This window comes from Gobio gobio (genome assembly GCF_949357685.1).
Source record: "Gobio gobio genome assembly, chromosome: 17".
Classification (NCBI taxonomy): domain Eukaryota; kingdom Metazoa; phylum Chordata; class Actinopteri; order Cypriniformes; family Gobionidae; genus Gobio; species Gobio gobio.
In genome coordinates this window covers 38,425,267-38,446,120 of record NC_137110.1, presented here as the reverse complement: position 1 = coordinate 38,446,120, position 20,854 = coordinate 38,425,267, and the positions used below count along the sequence as shown (strand labels likewise).

At 37.9% G+C, this 20,854-nt stretch overlaps 1 protein-coding gene across 3 annotated transcripts in view; it reads right to left on the bottom strand.

Moving 5' to 3' along the window:
- Positions 1 to 20,568, bottom strand: part of gulp1b (GULP PTB domain containing engulfment adaptor 1b) — an 88,748-nt gene extending 68,180 nt beyond the window's left edge. For all 3 annotated transcript variants that reach the window (XM_079841544.1, XM_079841545.1, XM_079841543.1), the window contains exon 1: positions 20,456 to 20,568. In XM_079841544.1, coding sequence (XP_079697670.1) covers positions 20,456 to 20,510 — 55 coding nt within the window. In that variant the 5' untranslated portion in view covers positions 20,511 to 20,568. The remainder of the gene's footprint in view (positions 1 to 20,455) is intronic.
- Between the last annotated feature and the right edge of the window lie 286 nt (positions 20,569 to 20,854).

Below are 20,854 nucleotides of genomic sequence, written 5' to 3'. Positions count from 1 at the left end.
ACAACCCAGGCTTCTGTGCGAACTAGCACACGTATACCTAACAAACAGTGGGCACATACACTTTAGATTATCAATATGGACAATAAAACTCTACAGACCATGATTAAACTAACTGTGGAGTCTTGATAGGCAATGGTGAATGGAGCAGCAAAACAGAGGGCGTGATATATTTATGGCACTTTCTCGCTAGAGCAGGTCTGGTACAGGAAAGATAAGACCCTTCTCCCCTGCACAGGTAGTACAAAACACCTGTAAAGTCACCCAGTGGGCTTTTCAATGGATTTGGGTTGAATAAAAACTGAGGGTTACACTATTTCTAAGTCATTATTGACTAAAGACACCAGTGGTTACATAAACAAAGGCAGCAAGTTATAATGTGCTCATAGACTAGACTAGATATAGATATAGACTAGAATGTGCTTCTGTACGAGCAAAAATACCTGGATTAGTAACTGTCACCCCTTCTTTTTGATCATAGATATGAACTAAAAAAGTTTGTGATGAATTTATCCCACTAAAAGGTTTCTTTACCATTTACATACAATGTCCAAATTCACAGGATGAATTTTGAGTGTTTAAGCTTTCGAATGTTACCTGATTTATGATGATTACTGAAATATGTGATAAGGAAAAAGGCAATAAAGTGTCCCAAGTGTCCCGCTATACAGGACACTGACAGTTAACAAGTTGCGGTCAAATTTACTGTTGCTCAGCAAAATCCAGTTACTTCAATAGGAACCCAGGCAAGGAGTTTTGTGTGAATACGGAAAAGTTCCCCACACTTGTATTCAAGTTGGTCACAATTCTCAGCAATTACAAAAAAAGTTACTTCTGTGTGCTTCATTCATTGCTATTGACAAATGCTATTGACTTTTTTGCCAAGAAAATTTTGCTGAAATTTCACTAATGTGATGCATCATTAAGGAGGTGGTGTGGTTAAACATATGGACTGGCAACTCAAGGTTCAAGCTGATCCCGGAGCACTAAAGAAGATATTTTGAATAATGTTGGTCACCAATTTGTTACCATTGACTTCCATTAGCCCCTTTCACATAGCAATCCCAGTAAATTACCGTAAAATTACCAGAATTACTTTTCCGGTAAATACATATGTACTATTCACACAAGCAATGTTCCATTTGGCCATTTACTATAGTATATAATAACTGTAGAGCCGCAGCGCTGATAAATGGAAAAGAATGTAAGCGCAAGTCTAGCACATTTTTACTTCTTTTATGTTTCGCAGAAGAAAAGAAAATCAACCAGGTTTGGAATATAGGGCTGGGTGATATGGTCATAAAAAATACTCTCTCTATACTTTTTGGCTGAATGGAAATGTACATTATATATTGGCATGTTCTACTTGGATAAAAAAAAAAAAAAAAAATCTGTATTTATTTCAAAAATGTTATTTCACATTTTGCCCAATGTTGTCCTAGAAACAATGTTCATTTTGAAGGATATGAAAAATATAGTGATATAGTGAATGTAACAATTTAGGATATGCTATATATCATGTGCAAAAAAAAATAACATTCTAACACTGTAACAAAACAATCTAAAAACAAAAATAATGTTGGTAATAATAAAGCAGAAGTAAAAAAAAGGGGGGGGGGGGGGTATGCTATTTCATGTATTCTGACTTATTTACACTGTTAAAGAGTTGTATTCTCATGCCAAACATGGCCAAAATTTCAAAAAACGAGTTAGACGTATGACAGAGTCCTTAAGGATTCGAACAAGTTTCGGAAAGTTTTTTTCGAGTATGGCGCTGTATGACGGCATAAAGGGCGGAATTGCTTTTATAGGCACTTCTCCCGCATGAGAGCGTGCACACATCAGCGAGAGCAAGAACATGTCAATCAATACGCTTCGTTCGGGTTACAGAATCTGAACGCAAGCGCTGTCATTTTGTTTTTAGACCACGAAATACACAATGTCACTAAAGAAGTGTGTTTTTGGTTGTGAGGGAAAGATAACAATGTTCAGCTTCCCAAAGAATCCAGCATTAAGAAAACAGTGGATGCAGTTTGTACCCTTTAATTAATAAATGAAATAAAAAAGTAATTAACATTTAAAATGAATAAAAACAAAAGCACACACTAAATGTTAACAGGTAAGAGGAACACTCATTTAAGCATTGTCATTATATTAGCCTATAGTCACTTTACAGTTACTGCTATCATAAAATACACTTACAGGGGTTTGAAAATGAAACTGAAACACTGTCCAATACAGTGTTGGAGGTTTCACGCCTATATATGCCCAGCCTTGTGGCTAATCTTCACTGATTTTACATTCCATAAGTAAGAGCAGAGTGTGACAATGGAATTAGCATAGCAATAGCACAGCTGCATAAAATATTGCAATCCACACAACAGAATGGGAGACATATCAGAGTTCAAAAGAGGTCAAATTGTTGGTGCACGTCATCTAACTGGGGTACCTCCATGAAGGACGAACCACATCCACACAATGTCAACACAAGAGGAAGATGGGATGTCCAGATAACCCGGATTGTGTATATATATATATATATATATATATATATATATATATATATATATATATATATATATATATATATATATATATATATATATATATATATATATATATATATATATATTGTATATATATAAAAAACTAAAACCACAGCTACCCAACTCACTGCAGAAATAAATGCACACCTTGACTCTCCTGTTTCCACCAAAACTGTTCATCGGGAGCTCCACGGGGTCAATATTCATGGTCGGGCTGCTATAGCCAAACCTTTGGTAACTCATGCCAATGCCGGTTTCATTGGTGCCAAAAGTGCAAATCTCGGGTTGTGTGAAACTGTTCTCTGATGAGTCCACCTTCACTGTTGCTGCCCTGTGTGAAGCAATGGCTCCAATTGGAGCCAATATCATGCCATTACCTACTGTGCTTGATGGGTGCATCACTGCCAAGGGCTATTCTGAAGAACCATGTGCACCTAATGATTAAAATATTGTACCCTCAAGGGGGTGCTGTGTATCAGCACGATTACGCTCCAATACACACAGCAAGACTTGTGACAGAATGGTTTGATGAACATGAAAGTGAAATTGAACATCTCCCATGGCCTGCAGTGTCACCAGATTCAAATATTTTTGAACCACTCTGGGGTATTTTGGAGCAGCAAGTCTGAAATTTTTTTCCTCTACCAGCATCACATGTATATGTTCACCCGCTATATTTGCTAAATGTACCTGATTTGTCATATTAACAGAAACATATATCAGGATAACCTGGCTTCTCTTGAGATTCACCTGCTTCAGAGAATAGTTAATGATATGCTAAAGCCCGTCCACACATTAAAGTGATTGGTTACAAGGTAGTTTGTGACGTAAGAAATACAGACAATTTCAAAACGCGTTTTTGAGACTGTCTTCACTGCAGTTTTAAGGAGAAAATACAAAAAAAATACTAGCAAATGGTGTTGACATGAATTTGCATATGGTTTGTCTTAAAGCATATTAAAACACCACAGAGGCATATAAACAACATTAAAAACTTGATTTTCACCACAGGGGGTCTTTAATATAAAGCATGTCACATGTTTAGGACAAATTGGATTATTCACTTTCCCCGCAGCAGCTCACTCTGTGTCTTCTGCTATTTTCCAGATGCTCTCATAATATCAAACTTTATATTGATATAAAAAGTATTTCTTCAATCTATATAATTTATATTAAAAAAATATATTACTATATCATTCAAACTCGATATACTGCCCAGCCCTAGTTTGGAATGACATGAGGGTGATAATTTTAATTTTAATATTTGGGTGAACTATCCATTAAAGAATGCATGGGCTGTTTCACATGGTTTTAGCTATCCCTTTAACAGCATTGAGGAAGAAAACAGGGAGAACACATTGTGCCAGATGTATTTTTAAATGTCTTTAGGTTTCTATTTGTCATAATAAATACCAAAGATAGTTGTATATTAAAAAACAGTTGCATCTAAACATGGTAAGAAATTATAGCAAAACTTTTCCTCCTGTGCGATATCAGTTCTTTTATAATAATCTTTGATTGTGCGGGAAAAACTTGTTTGCTGTCAAATATTCTAAGAAATAACAAATCCAGACAGAATAATGTAACTCAGAGCTAAAAAGGTACACATTATGCAGTGTATTTCACCTGCCATCTAAAGACAACCATTACATTTTCATAATAGTCTATTGTATGATGGATGCACTGCACAGCTGGCTCTTTATCTCCACATTTTTCCCATAATATCACATTGACTGTGCATTCTGTCTTCTTTTCTGTGCTTTTCCATTTCACTTACTGTTCACCTCCTAGCAGTCTGGCTCGCTCTACTTCTTTCTCTCAAAGCATAATAAAATAACGCTCTGTCTGAATATTGATTAATCATAAAATGGAAACACAAACTACTCCAGAGAAATATGAGTGAACACAGGGAAATCCCCCAAAGACCTGCAACTTGCTCTACTGGTTTAGAATTTACAGCTCAATCTCATACACTGACAAAGTCCTGCACCTGAAAATTAGAAATGTATGAAAACCCAATACATTTCATGTCAAATCCTAAACAATGCATTATTAATCATTTCAACACTGAAGTTGAACACACTGCAGCTCATAAACTAACACCTTGAACTTGAACAGATTGTCAACAGTCTAAACATAGCGATAGGTTCACCAGGACTGAACCCTGGGTTGTACATCACTGGACTGTGCATGCAAACCTGCAGACTTCTATCAGACAGAAGAGTAAAAGGTCAGAGTTAACTTTAAAGGGACCTTATCGAGAGCCCACAGTCCATTAACTGACTCCCTTAGGGGCTCTGAAGTTACCAGACAGGTCTGGTGATCATTGACTTTCATTGTATTGACAATAAAAGTCAAAAATCCCACATTTCTCAAAATATCTTTTTATGTTCCACAAAAGCAAGCCATTTGGGATGATACGAGAGTGAGTAAATGATGACAGAATGTTCATTTTTAGGTGAAGGGTTTACAAGGGACCATTCTGTTATGATGAGTGCTGTTGAGGAACAACTAGGGTCAATAATGTATAAGAGTATGCAGAGTAAAGAAAAGAAAAAATCTTTGCCTTTCCAAAAATGTTACAGTTTATGCCTATTACAAATAATGTGAAATTCTTATTAATTTTGGATTGACACACTTTCTCATTTCCAATTTTCTTCTGTAATTTGCGTAGCTGACTGGGACTGCCGTGGAATTATTTGAGGGTTTTTTTCCCCATGCCAGTCTATTATAGTAGTATCATCAATTTCAGATATACCAGCCCCTAAATGAACTCTTTTTCAATGATTTAGTTTACATGCTCGTCAGATGTGCTCTTCCTACCTTAAGTGGATGATTCTTTGCCAGAATAAGCATTTAAGGTTGAATAAGGAGAGTGGCAATCATCAAATATCCTATTCTTTTATACAGGTTTGGTTCATAAATCTTCAATTTCAAGGTCAGTTTGGCCAAACACTTCAAAAGCATTGTTGGAAACAGAGATGGCCTAGCGATTTTAGTTAACTGTTTACACAAACGTTTCATTTTAGCCAAATAATACACACATTTATACAACAAAGCTCTCAATAACTCCTTCTCACCACAAGTGATAGCCTTGAGATGTCTAATTGTTTTTGCTTTACAACAAACTGTATGTAATAATTCTTCCATTCATCCATTTTTTATTTGTGACATCTGGAGGCATAACGCAGATTAAGTTAAGTGGATGGAATAGTTTTTCCCCTTGTAGAACAAATACAATAAGTTCAAGTGTTAAATGGAGAGCAGCTGCACAGCCCAGCACAAGCATTTGGAATTAAACCAAACAGGCAAACATGAATAATACCCTGCTGAAGTCAAAATAATCGACCCAGTAAAGACATGTGACAATTGCCCCAACAACAGTAATGCAAAATATTAAACACAAGAGCCCAAATACTGTGAGAGATTATGGTTTTGCTAATCTCAGCCTCATTCCACTTCTCTTTATCCCCAGAGTTATGCTTCCTGTTTTCTCTTAGAGAGGAAACAATGTAATGAGTGCATTCTAAAGGAGGCGATGGGCGTCTCCAGGAGCAAAATAGACTTCCCTGGCAAAGTCTACAATGCTATTTGGACCGCACCCAGAGAGACACTCCCAGGAAGTCTCAGGGTGGACACCTTATTCACCTTCCCCGAATCTCTTCCTGCTTACATTCTTAAGCGACAATACCATAATACATTCATAAAACAATGCCTTTCATTGCGCACAGCTTGTGTTCCTATAAGCACCTTTGATTTTTCAAAACTCACTTTTGACATCTTGTACATTTTTATACTACTTGTATACTATCCTGTATTTAGTTTGACAATAAATCATCATACTTCCTCCTTTAGGAAAGGTCATATTCTCTCTAAATGTAAATGGAACTCTAAATGTATTTGCATTAAAGCATTCAAAACAATGATATTGTCTGAGCAGAGCCTTAGTTTTTGGTAGTACAAACAGCAAAAAATAAAACATTAATAAACAACAACAACAACAAAAATGCAAAGTGCGCAATATAGTCCAAATACACCATATTTCGTGCTCATTCTTTCCTCATATAGCGAACAATGCTACAGTATGTTCACTATCAAGTGAGTAGCAAATGAGTGAATAAGTTAGCAATTTTAAAGTATCCATGAATGTGTAAAACACAACCACTTATCTTCGAGATGTTCTTTCATACATCTCATGAGTTCAGCAATGCAGTGAGATGTCATAATAGACAAGGGCAAGGGCAAATTCCCAGTCTTCCTTCCTCTCTTTCTACACTGACAGCTCTGAGAAAATATCTTACAGTTGTTACTAGCAACGCATGTACATACACCAAATATTGACTGAACAAATGGATCAGATTTCACTTGCAAAATGAAAGTGTGAACAGTCAGTGCATAAACATCAGATTTGAAAACAAATATAATTTTTGTAGAGTGTGAACTCGCTTCACAAATATTGTTTCCATTTTCCCCTAATGCTTTTAGAAGCTAATCTACTATCGGTCTACTAACCCATCGCCATCAAAAAGACCATTTTAGTCCCAATGCCTGGAGCTGCTATTGATATCTTCTTATTCTTAATCTGTTAATGCTATAGAAACAAAGTAACAAAGCTTCAAAGGAGAAGACACATTTCTGACAGTTTACTGAGGGGAAAATATCCCCTCCATTGACACACGCTGACGATATAAATGTTGTCTTCAAAATCAGGGAGAAGAAAAATTCTCAAAATGCGATGTAATGTATAATGTTTATTCAGGTAATATTTATCCATCAAACGGCTAATACAACAATTTCATGAGGGTTCAGTGAGTGTCAAAATGCGTAATTAGCACTGAAGAGAAAGCAGTATATAAATCACGTATATTTTGTTGTGACTATGTGCACCAGGCTTTAATAACTTACTTTCACATAGTCTGTGACAGAATTACGGTACTATAATGACAGCCCTATGATAGAGCTGCATGGGGACATTTCTGGACCACGATCAAAATAACAGTAAATTCACAGTTGGACATTGCATGTCCTCCTGAAGAATAAATGCATGAAATAATTCAACCAGCACCAGCTGTTCACTCCAGTTGATCGGTTAAGAGATCAATCACATAACACTAAAGGCGGAAAAAGACTGATGCGGGTCCTTCAGACCACTTGAGACACAATGGGACTTAATAAAATCTGTCCCTTTTCTCTCATATGTGTGAATCACATCCAAATGACTTTTCATACAAGTAATTAAACAGCATCTCTGTCTCTTCAGCTAAACGATCATAATCTATAAGGCAATTAATCAGCATGTAAAGTAATAACCACAATAGTGCTCTCCCAAATATAAAAATAAAACTGTGTAATGCATTTTTCTATTTACAAGTTGTGATGTGTATAGTAGTTACATCGTGTACTAAGACCAACGGAAAATGAAAAGTTGTGATTTTCTAGACCGATATGGCTAGGGACTATACTCTCATTTCTGCCTAATGATCAAGGAACTTTGCTGCCGTACCATGGGTCCAGCAGCGCAATGAAATTACGCAGCATGTAAATAGAAAAATGTTGCCGTTATTTTGTCACTTATTGAGCAGTAGGCTAGCTGGAGCCATTTACTTCCAGTCTTTGTGCTAAGCTAGGCTAGTGGTGGGTGCGTCAGACAGAGTTATGGCACGCACTGAGATGAGAATGGTATGTATGGACTTACTATCTAATCTACGATCTAACTCTGGGGGATACACTCTAAAAAAAAAGGCTCGTAATCATAGGGGAACCTTTTTTAGTGCTATATAGCACCAATTTTGGTGCTTCAGTGGTTCTTCAGCGGTTCTTCAGAGGTGCTATATAGCACCTTAGTCAAAGAACCGGTGAAGAACCTCTGAAGAACCGCTGAAGAACCTCTGAAGAACCGCTGAAGAACCACTGAAGCACCAAAATTGGTGCTATATAGCACTAAAAAAGGTTCCCCTATGATTACGAGCCAAGAACCATTTTTGGTGCAATATAGAACCTTTTTTTTTTTAGAGTGTACGGTGAATAAGCTAAAGTCCCAAAAAGTCACTTGCGTTCCGAGTACAGAAACCATTTGCCATCAGTATACAGTAATGAGGTGAAGGGCATAAGATGAATATATCATCATGCATGATGTCTACTAATGTTAAATGTGTTTACATATTTTGGAGTTTTTAGCTAAATTTGCAATGAATTTTGTGACAGGTAGGATTCAGTTTTTGGCCCTATTCTTTCATGTGTATGGTATCTGTCGAAAAATGTAAAATATATATTTTTGTCTTGGCTGGATGAAGCTCCGAATGACAGATAAATTTAATAGCAAAATTGGCTTGTTGAGTGAAAAAGTTCATTTCAAACCTTGAATTTGATCTACCCCCTCTTCTGTAGCTTAAAATTATATTTCACACTTCTGTGTATTCAAACTTGCCACATAGTGATTAGACACGTGACATGCAATCATTGAGAAGGCTTGGAATGCAACGCACAAGTTGTGTGAAATACATTCATGACAAGTTTATAGTGCTTTTTGTCATTAGAGCTTGACAGCCACAATTCTCCATTCAAATACATTTAGAAGAGTAACTGATACGTTCTTCAATACTTCCCCTTTCACAAATTTGCATGTACATATCAGATGTAGTACAGAATATGCATATTTGGCATAATGTCTAAGGGGAGGGCTCAGAGCTCGGATTTTGGCCCGAACCCAGAGTACTGGGGTGGGGTGGAGGAGGGATGCTGGAAATCTGTTGTGGAACAGAGGTTTTATACACCAATCAGGCATTACATTATGACCATATCCTGATATTGTGTTGGTCCCCCTTTTGCTGCCAAAACAGCTCGTCAACCCGTCGAGGCATGGACTCCACTAGACCCCTGAAGGTGTGATGTGGTATCTGGCACCAAGATGTTAGCAGCAGATCCTTTAAGTCCTGTAAATTGTGAGGTGGGGCCTCAATGGATTGGACTTGTTTGTTCAGCACATTCCACAGATGCTCGATTGGATTGAGATCTGGGGAATTTGGAGGACAAGTCAACACCTCAAACTCGTTGTGCTCCTCAAACCATTCCTGAACCATTTTTGCTTTGTGGCAGGGCGTATTATCCTGCTGAAAGAGGCCACAGCCACCAGGAAATACCGTTTCCATGAAAGGGTGTACAGTACATGGTCTGCAGCAATGCTTAGGTAGCAATTCTCAATGCATTGGGTCCTGCCATCCATGTGGATGTAACTTTGTAACTTTTTACCACACGTGTCAAAGTTACATCCACATGGATGGCAGGACCCAATGTTTCCCAGCAGAACATTGCCCAAAGCATCACACTGCCTTCGTTTGCTTGCCTTCTTCCCATAGTGCATTCTGGTGCCATGTGTTCCCAAGGTAAGCGGCACACATGCACCCGGCCATGCACATGATGTAAAAGAAAACGTGATTCATCAGACCAGGTCACCTTCTTCCATTGCTCCGTGGTCCAGGTCTGATGTTCACGTGCCCACTGTTGGCACTTTTGGCGGTGGACAGTGGTCAGCATGGGCACCCTGACTGGTCTGCGGCTATAACCATACGCAACAAACCGTGGTGCACTGTATTCTGACACCTTTCTATCAGAACCAGCTTTAACTTCTTGAGCAATTTGAGCTACAGTAGCTCATCTGTTTGATCGGACCACACAGGCCAGCCTTTGCTCCCCACGTGCATCAATGAGCCTTGGCCGCCCATGACCCCGTCGCCGGTTCACCACTGTTCCTTCCTTGGACTACTTTTGATAGATACTGGCCACTGCAGACCGTGAACACCCCACAAGAGCTGCAGTTTTGGAGACACAGTCGTCTAGCCATCACAATTTGGCCCTCGTAAAACTCAAATCCCTACGCTTTCCCATTTTTCCTGCTTCACATCAACTTTGAGGCCAAAATGTTCACTTGCTGCCTAATATAATCGGACATACTAACAGGTGCCTTGATGAAGAGATTATCAGTGTTATTCACTTCACCTGTCAGTGGTCACAATATATACTCATCTCATGCTGATTGGGTAGATTATCTGAATGTAAAAACATCATTTAGTGTGCCAGAGAACAATGATAGTCATGGATTTGGAAGAACACAAAGGCGAGTAAATCAACAGAATACAGAAGATGCCACAGAGTCTGTCGATAAAGATCAAAAGTGACCTCAAAAAGGAAGCAAAGATGCTCTTTAGTCTCTCAAGGTTTACGAATGATTTAATGAGTATATTCATGAAGTAATAAACAAGAATACTTTTATTTGACTTTTTGTCTTTTAAATGTATATTTTTTTCCTTGTTATAATTTTTTTTAGTTTTGTCTAATCCCAACTTAACTATAAGTAAGGCATTTGTATTGATTCCAATGAAAATTGACTATTTGTTTCATAATCCTGATGAGCCTAACATCTCACATCAGCCAATAGTGTGAGTTTGGGGTGGGACAATTTGTTTGTCTGGCTAATGACAGATAGGGAAGAGTTCAGGAAACCTGGGTCACGATCAAGCTCAAACTAGTGCGCAACGTCATGTTTCCTGGAAACGGTGTGCAACGGGGTTTGAGATTCGTTATCTCGTTTGGTGTGTCAAAAAATGCAACATGTATATAAACTGTGCGGTGTTAAAGAGACAGCTCGCACAGTGGGTCCAAGTAAAGTCGTTTACAAAAGTGTCCGCTGCAGCTCGGTATACGCAACAATTGAAGGTATTAGAAGACATGTTAGTCTTTTCATCCTGAAATGCGAGGCAAATGTTGGATCACAATAATTAGGAACCACAGTTTCCACAAATCCCTTAACTCTTTTATTCTGGACAGCAAGGGCAGTGACTGTAACATTGAGCGTGTTTTGCTGTATTAAACATGTATTTATACAGATTTCATTAGGCTCCGAAAATTATTAAAAAAGAACACAAAAAATGGCCTTCTCAGCTTTCATAGTTGCACCTCCTCCGTCATCAGAACAGGGTGTTCAACGCAGCACCGTTTCCGTTTAAAAAACGTTTTACAACATTTTGTCAGGGCTGAAAGCAGCCCTGTTTTTAAAACATTATTTTTGCAGTTCAATTTAGAGATTTTGGTAACACTTCACAATAATGTTTTATTTGTTAACATTAGTTAACTACATTAGTTAAAGGGGACATTGGATTAAATTAATTTTCTCCAGGCCAGAGCAACTGCGGGTAGCAACAAGAATGTCTCATAAAAAATGTATCATTGTTGTAGGATATAAGAGTGAACATAACAGTAATCATTTACGCCTGACACGAGAGCTGCCGTAGATGCAGTGGATTTGTTTTATTTTTGAAGGGAATGCGCCCCCATATACCTAAATTCGTTTATGTCAGCGCAAATAATTTTACACCAGACTGCTTTGTGAATGAGGGTCAATACAAAAGGACAAGACAAAACAAAGGTTTTGCTAAAAAGTTGTTATTCAAGGATGGATCAGTACCAGCTGTCCGTGATCGAGCATGCACTTTATTATAGTTCATTGGAGTTGTTTTACAGATATAAAGTTTAAAGAGTGAAAACGGACGCTTCATCTTTTGTGTTATGTACAATAAACTTCATAAAACAGGAAAACAGGAACGTTTTGGCCATCATTCGGGATGGGGCCCTCTACAACAGGCTTGTACTAATAATGGATAAAACCAAGATGACAACAATTTATAACTGTAATTAAACTAAACTAAACCTATTCTGGCACTACTGAATTTCTGACATTTTCAGTATGTGAGATTGTTCTGTCTTGTTGCTGGATGCCGGTATAAGCTCTTGAAGCTCCGCCCTCTTCTTAAAAAGGCTGAAGGGAACAACAGCTCATTTGCATTTAAAGGGACACACACAAAAACGGCTATAACATGCTATACAAAAATTATCTTTGGGGTATTTTGAACTAAAACTTCCCATACACGCGCTGGGGACATCAGAGACTTATAAAAAGGGGCATCCGATGTCCCCTTTAAAATATGAACAATCATTCTACAGCATTTATTAATGTATCTGTTAACGAACATGAACATTTTTATTTACTAATGTTAACCAATGAGACCTTGTAGTAAAGTGTTACAGAGATTTTTCATTTGCCCACCACCCCACCTCACACACATATCATTTATACAGCATATTGACAATCACACACATCTGTAAAAGCACATGCTTGCGGTTTCTTATTATGGCCGTGGTATAAGTCACACTGCATACCCAGATGAATCAATACCAACATTCCTGATAACAAAATTACATTAAGCAGGCAAATAAAAATGATAAATTGGTCATAACTTGTTTACTCATTTATTTTATATCGATATGACACCACGCTGGTCAGGTTTGCAAATAATCATAGTGAGCATTTGTGAGCTAAATCATCAGGAATGGGCCTGTTCTTCATACAAAAGCTTTACGCCTGTTGCTTTACTTAAAATTCACATTTTCAGTTTAAATGGAAGCCTATTGGTTTCTACGCTTCAGTGGAATCAAAAGGACAACCCATTAGACTCATGCAGCACCTGCTCCAGTCAATTACTATTTAAATCTCAAAAAACACAAATCTAATTTGGAAGAGACGGCACGAAGACACGAAATCAGATGCTGATTCACTGACAGGAAATGAAGCATCAGACGCCGTTGAGTGATTATCTCTGTCTGGATGTTTTGAATGGGAGGGCTATGGACCCGCATGCCATTCAGTCTTTGTGTTGCACATGTTTGTTTCTGTGCATGCCGAATGCTGTTTGTGAACGCTGAAAAGTGATGTTGGCAATTAAAGCAAAGAAACAAATAGATTTTTCTGAGTTACTAATCAATGTCTGGAAAACAAGAGCAGAGCTTAAAATGGGTATGGTAATTTATATGTTTCTGAAGATAAAAATACCAGAAACATCTGTTTAGGTTGAATTGTGTCATCTTTTGAAATATTTTCATATTTGTATTTGCATGCAGGTTGCAAACCGTGTGGTGATAAAAGTTGTACTTGCAAAAGGGAAATAACACCGCGTTTACTAAATTAGTATTCCATGGTAGGAGGTTTCTATTGGGCAACTAAGGACACGTTGCTCATTTGCTCAGGGTAAAACTGGCTGGCAAACACAATAAATAGTATTTCCCTGTGCACTAAGGACCTAATATGAAAGAAAAAACAAATCTAATCTAGGGTAAATTCAGAGGCTTAGATCTCGCTAGACAAAAACATTGCACCTTATTTGTCATTCAAATTAGGTCTCATTTGAGGTGTACTTTATCAAAACTGAATGAGTGCGTGTGCCTGTCGGGTTCAGATATATGTCTGTGAATGTGTATGTTACATTTATGATAATATTTACATTTTTATATGGTAACATTTATTATTTATTTTACAATGTAATTCTTTTTTTTTTCTTTTTTTTACATATATTACAAAACAAATGTATACCTTTATGCAATTTATATCAACCGAATTAATCTGATTTCAGATTCTGAATGTTTTGTGTATATGTACCCTAAACTATGCAATCCAATTCACAGAATATATTTAAATCTGCATTACATGTTTACTGAGCAAAACTTCAGCTCATGTGCAGTGCCAGGTCGCTACTCGCCACATTCAGAAAATCACACAACAATATTGTCAATGAAATTTCCTTTTAAATCGGTTATTTAAAGCTTACTTTTTTGGGTTAAAAATTATCCAAAATAAATGTGAGCACGTACATAACCAGCCAGTATCTCCTTACCTTAGCCCGATTCACAACGGCAAGCTTGTAATAATGTGTTATAATTTGAGTGGTACTGGTGGATTTCTGCAGGAAATTCAAGCATGGAGCCGTTCGCCTTTAAATCATTTTGTCACGTCTGTATATATAAAGAAGGAGTCCGGCTAGCATGGCATATTAGGATGCTGCAGGTGGCGGATCATTTTAAAGCCTTTTTTCCACAGCAAATTTTTTTTTTTAATTTATCACTTTGATGGGTCCAGAAAGGTCCAAACGACAATCATCAGTGATGATTGTCAACTGGAGATTCAACCCATAGTCAAAAGCAAAAGTTTAGACTGTACAAAAATTTAAATCTTCAGGTAACGCTAATACACACTAAATACGCGCAATACTGATGTTGTTAACATTAACAATTTGAGAACAAATTATAACAATAATAATAATAATCTGCACGGTTTTATGTGATGAGCTAGTTAGATTGTTAGATTTAATCACTGTTAGTAGCGCGATTTATTGTAATGCTTTTTTTCTCAGTTGGTCGGAACAAAAGTGGCAGACATATTACCTATTTGAATGTAGAATCTTTGATTCTGAAGTACAGTATCCACGCCGGTGCGGTGAATGACAGCAAGCCGCAAATACTCCTCAAAATATTCGATTTATCCGCGCTGAGGAGCCGCCAATGCACAACCCACATACAGACAATAATAAAAATGAAATAACTGCGATTGCAAGTTTCAAACAGAGATGGCGACAAAGAGGCAAAACTTACGGACTGCAGCTTTAAAGTCCTCATGAAATCAAAATCGATCTTATTTAATTTGTTAGCCCACATTACAGGTCTTAGGGTGAACAACTAATCCGTGCAAGTTAATAAACAGAAAAAAATTGTTTGCCGCAGTAATCTTTAATCAAAATCTGAAAAGTAACTTCCGGTCTTGAATGGCGTTCCCTTTCCGATGACGACTGTGTGACGGCTTGGGTTTGAATACCCTTAACCACTCCCCTCCATCCGTTAGTCTGCTATGAGCGTGAGATGGAGAGGAGGAGCGCTGAAGTAAAACCCTGCCCTCTATTCAATATTCGTTTCACTTGGAAATACGTCACAGCACTGAAATAAAGTCAGTTGCAACTTCCGGTTCACTGGGACTTTAAGGTCTCCCCCACCCCCTTCATTCGGAATAAAATTCGAAGCTGATTGTATTGTTTGCATGATGATTTTTCAGTCTGATTGAGCCATCAATATAATGGATTATTATACATATACATGGATCATTTGGTGCATGTAAAGCTTGTAATGGTACATTGAACCAGCTGTTGATGCAGAAACTTCTCTGAAGGGTTCAGTTCAGTTCAGAACAATGGAAAGTCATGTTCTCTGCACATTCAAATTCACATTTATCACATTCAATCAGACATGCTCACAACCCATGTTTTTTTTTACTGTGGTGAAGAAATAAGTTCAAAAAGGTGCGGCAAACACTGCAATGTTTAGATAGCACCACAGCGTTTTAGGGGAAAGAGACATAAAAATTTTGTTATAGTTGTTTCTGCATAGAATGTAGTCAAATAGAAAAATTACACACTTAATCTTTAAGAGAGCAATCTTTCTCAAATTCTTCCTGAACCCTGTTTTGACTGCAAAATAGTTCTTACAGTTAAATGGTTGAAGCTCTTAATTATACAAGAATATGCACTAAAAAGTGTGTGCTTTGCTTCATTTTGGCCTATAACAGCAGGAAGTAATCAGCACCCAGCGTTTATATCAGTTCTGCTAAGACAAAGGCAATCAGGTTACTAAGGGACAGCATTCTATTAAGGCCATTGACCAAACTATAACCCTTCTTGAGTCCAAATCCCATGCCAAAACCCAATCCCATAAGACCCAATAAAGAACAGAACCCAAGACCGGCACTGGAAACAAACCACTCAAGTAAAGCATCAAATCAAGCAAGACCAATCCATTATTGACAGCAATGATTGTGAGTAGATTATATGTCCCGCTACAAGGAAGGATTTCACATATGCTTATCTCTAAATACCTGGTGAGGATCATGACGTCATTACATTGCAGCATCAATTTTTGTAGATACTGTATTGAAACAGACATTGCAGCATGTGATGCTGGCAGGGCTCATGCTTTCTCCTAAAATTCAACTGGAATTTCTTAAATAATCTCACGTTCAAGAAATGCAAGACATTGGTGTTGGGTGAAAAATTGTGATTTGCAATCATTTTAATAACAATTTGATTGGATGACACCTGCAGATCAGTGCATTTAAAACAAGAATTTCCGTTGCCTGGTTAATTATCCCATTAAAATGCATTGAAGCCTTATGCAAATGTCTAGCCTATGTAAATGACACATGACTCTTCAAGAATATGACAAAAATATATGCATCCTCATGAAAGACCTTTACAAAATTAAAGGAATAGTTCATCCGGACATGAAATTTCTGCTATATTTTACTAAGCCTTATGTCATTTAAAACTCATTTGATTTTCTATTTTCAGTTAAACAATTTACATAATGCAAATGACGCACAACAGTTACCAGTAGCTATAAAGCTCCAAAAAAGTTATAATCTACTTCAATAGATTTGTGTGGTTTGTGCTCTGACATGCACTGTTAACTGTGGGACCTTATATAGACAGGTGTGTGCCTTTCCAAATCATGTCCAATAAAACTGAATTCCAATCACAGGTGGTTGTAGAAACATCTCAAGGATGATCAGTGGAAACAGGAAGCTCAATTTTGAGTGTCATGGCAAAGAGTGTGAATACTTATGTACATGTGATTATTATTATTTTTTTTTATAAATTTGCAAAGATTTCAAACAAACTTCTTTCACGTTGTCATTATGGGGTATTGTTTGTAGAATTTTGAGGAAAATAATGAATTGAATTCATTTTAGAATAAGGCTGTAAGATAACAAAATGTGGAAAAAGTGAAGCGCTGTGAATACTTTCCGGATGCACTGTATGTAAATATTCTGAATGTTACCGTGATGGAGTTCTGATGGCATGTGAATGAGTTCAAATAATGTATAATCTATGATAACATAAACATATCATATGCTTGAAATGGTCGCTTGAGTTGATAGTGGCAGTATGTCTCTCTGGATCAATGCGAAAGCCGTTATACATCACAAATGTTTGACACTATTCTGCTGGGGACAGTTATTAACCATCACAAATATGTGTCTACATGTCAAGCACGTTAATGTCAAACTGCATTTATTGTATCTTGACTCATTGAGGGACAGATTTCTGGTAATTATGACTTCAATTTCTATCTGTATACAAGTTACTGTATGGTATGGCTTCAGAAGACGTGTTATTAGTGCACAAAAGCTAAACGGATGCTTTTATTGTGCTTTATTGAGAACCACTGGTATGCTTTTGTAGTATGGAAAGGAGTAGCTTGCCTTGGACATATTTCAAAATGTTGGGTTTTTTTTGTGTCCCACAGAAAAAAATAAAGTCATACTGGTTTGAAACAACATGAGGATCTGTAAATGACAACATTTTTATTTCATGTGAACTTTTCATGTACAGCTGGTTTAAAGCCACAATATGTAGTTTTTCTAGGTCTAGAAGTCGCCTATTCAAAACAAGGGCGTAGCTTGATGACGCAGAGATTGAGTGCGGATTCATGTGAGTTGTTGTCTTTACCTTACAGCCTGTGGAAAATAATCGGGATGGGAAATCATATTCATGGATGGGATTATTAACGTTACTTTTGTATGAAGCAGAGCAGGGCTGAGTGTTGTGGGAGCTGAACGGGGCTGCTGGAGCGATTGCTAATGAGAGACGAACGCGACACACGGCTGGAGAGCAGCTGAACTTTAATTATGTCACAGTCGCCGCTTCTTCCAGTCAAGTGTATGTGGGGTAACACAGCGCTGTTGATCATATTAGATACATTTGAGCGTGTTGAAATTGACTTTATAACGTTACTCTGTGCATTCGCTCGGCAGCTACTATGAGACACTTGTTGCACACTGCAGTAAGCTAGATAGATATTAATAAGGGTGAAACATGGTACTCATGGTAAATCAAGAAAATGAGATTCAAACAATAAGACTAAAGCCGGATGCACACTGGATGCGATTTATAAAAGTCCTTTATGATTGTTCTTTGTCAGACTGTGCGAACATGATCCCCGCTGTAAGCCACAAATATCTAAGTTGTCATTAAAGGTCCTGTTCTTCGTGATCCCATTTTTCAAACTTTAGTTAGTGTGTAATGTTGCTGTTAGAGCATATATAATACCTGTAAAATTATAGAGCTCAAAGTTCAATGCCAATCGACTAACCTCCGCCCACAAGAGTACGCGAAAAAGGGGGGGTGGTCTTGTTGCTCCCGCGTGGATAAGAGGAAGTGTTGCGTTCGGTTGCGTTTGTATAGTTTGTTTGTCGCCATGTCGTCGAGACGCTGTTATTTTCATCCCGGAGTCAAGTCACCTTTGTTTGGCTTTCCCAGGGACGCTGTACTTAGAGATCATTGAGCGCATGCATCCCCGTTATGGTAAGAGGCGTGACCTTTCCGGTAACGTGCGCTCTGCGTGCCCTAAGCTGCTGTCGAATCACAACACGGGAACCGCTGGCACAATCAGAACTCGTTACGTGTTTCTGAAGGAGGGACTTCATAGAGCAGGGAAATCTTTCAAGCCGTTTTGAGGACAGTGAAAACAGCAGTATACAGATAAGTAAATTGTGTGAAAAATACTGTTTTTTTACACGCGAAACATGAACACATGTTATATTGCACACTGTAAACACAATCAAAGCTTAAAAAAACCACGAAAAACGGGACCTTTAATGTCTGACTGTATGATAGTCAAAACGCGTTAAAACGGACGCAAGCAAGAAAACTTGTCCTGAGTTTTATATCATCAATCATTGATACGTTCGGTGACAGTGAGCTGCATTAGGTCATTTTGGTCAAGGTTTGTCTTGAAAAATGAAGGCAATTTGATGGTCGAAAATTTCAGAATTTCGTCTGAGGTCAAATTTGATCGCAACGGTCATTAATGGACCGTTGGTGAACATGTCAAAGTAATGATCAAAGACTTCAGATTTTAGCCTAGGACCAGAGGAATCTTTTAGGATTTGCAAAATCGTGGCCAAAATCGCACAGCGTGCACCCGGCTAACTGTGTTGAACTATATAACAATGATTCGTTTTTTCTGTCTTTTAATGTGTTCCAAACAGTTGTTCCCTTGTCTAATAAAACATAATATATTAAAGCGTCTCTGGTGTTTCCATGGTTTCTACAAAATAAAACCGGAAATCAAGGGTAACGCAGGTATGATGTCATTGATAGACGACGCATGGACACGGTAGGCTACGTCCAGGTAAAAAAGGCTTATTTCTCTGTATTCAAACAATTGGAAACATCTGGGATAATGCAAGTACACAAGACTGTTTTAGTGGTTTTTGGATATTTTAATCCTAAAATATTACATATTGTGCCTTTAATTGTGAAATTTCTTTTTTCCCCCTCTCTAAATCACGTGGAGCATGAAGGTGCATTTATTTAGCAAGTTCACATTTGACTGAAATTCTCAGAAGCAAATGGATTTATAGTCTGTGAAAAGTGTCTGGCAGCCTCAGTTATTAAAGCACAACAACATTAGCTTGCCTGAGAGTGTCAGAATGTCATTATGCTGTTCTCTCGTTTTCCTCTGTCAAGGGCAGCAAACGCAGGATACAGTGTCAGCAATATCATTATGAACATTATTCTCTCTGTGTCATTGCTGGGGTCGGTGGCTGAGCTCTGGGTCAATGGATTTGGCTAATGCACAGCAGAAAAGTGCTGCAAACCACGGTACAGTTAAGCCCGGTGAACTGAACAACAGTACTAACTTTATAACACGGCGAAACACGTGCATCCACGAGTTACACCACCAATACACCTGCCATTCTATGCCGTAAATGAAAATGGTTTACCACAAAAATATTAGAAAATTAATGTTTCCTTTGTATTGTTATCTATTCTATAGCACAAGTAAAATATAGCAGAATAATTATAGAAAAAATGTGAGGCGTAAAACATAGGCTATGTTCTGTAAACAGCACGCAACAGACCCACACTCAAGCAAACTACTTTTTAAGCTTCTGTCATCTTTAAAACATTCCCATTGAAGCCATTAACCATATATGCACTGCAAGGACAATCTATTTAAAGAAAGATAAGTTATCTTACAAGGAAGGTTGATTTTGTAGTTATTCCCCGCAAACCTGAGCCCGTCCAGTCGCATCTGCAGCGAGTGGCTGGAAAAGCGCGCGCGTGTGTCTTCTCCTCCGCGCGCACTCGAGCCGCTCAAAAAGTTTAATGACGTCAACCGGGCATTTAAAACGCCGCTTTTTTTACAGGAATGTACGACGTGATGTCTTCCTTAAAGGGACCGCGCTCCGTTAAGACCCATTGCTGAAAGAGTGTACATAATCAGCTTTTGAACGTAGTTAACCCAAAAAGGACAATTTTGTCATAGTTTGCTCACCTGTAGTTTCACATCATGTAGGCTAGTGCTTTCTTCTATACAAACACTGAAGGAGTTCTCAAGGGCTGTTCAATCAAACTGGGCTTCTGGCATGGTGGTGT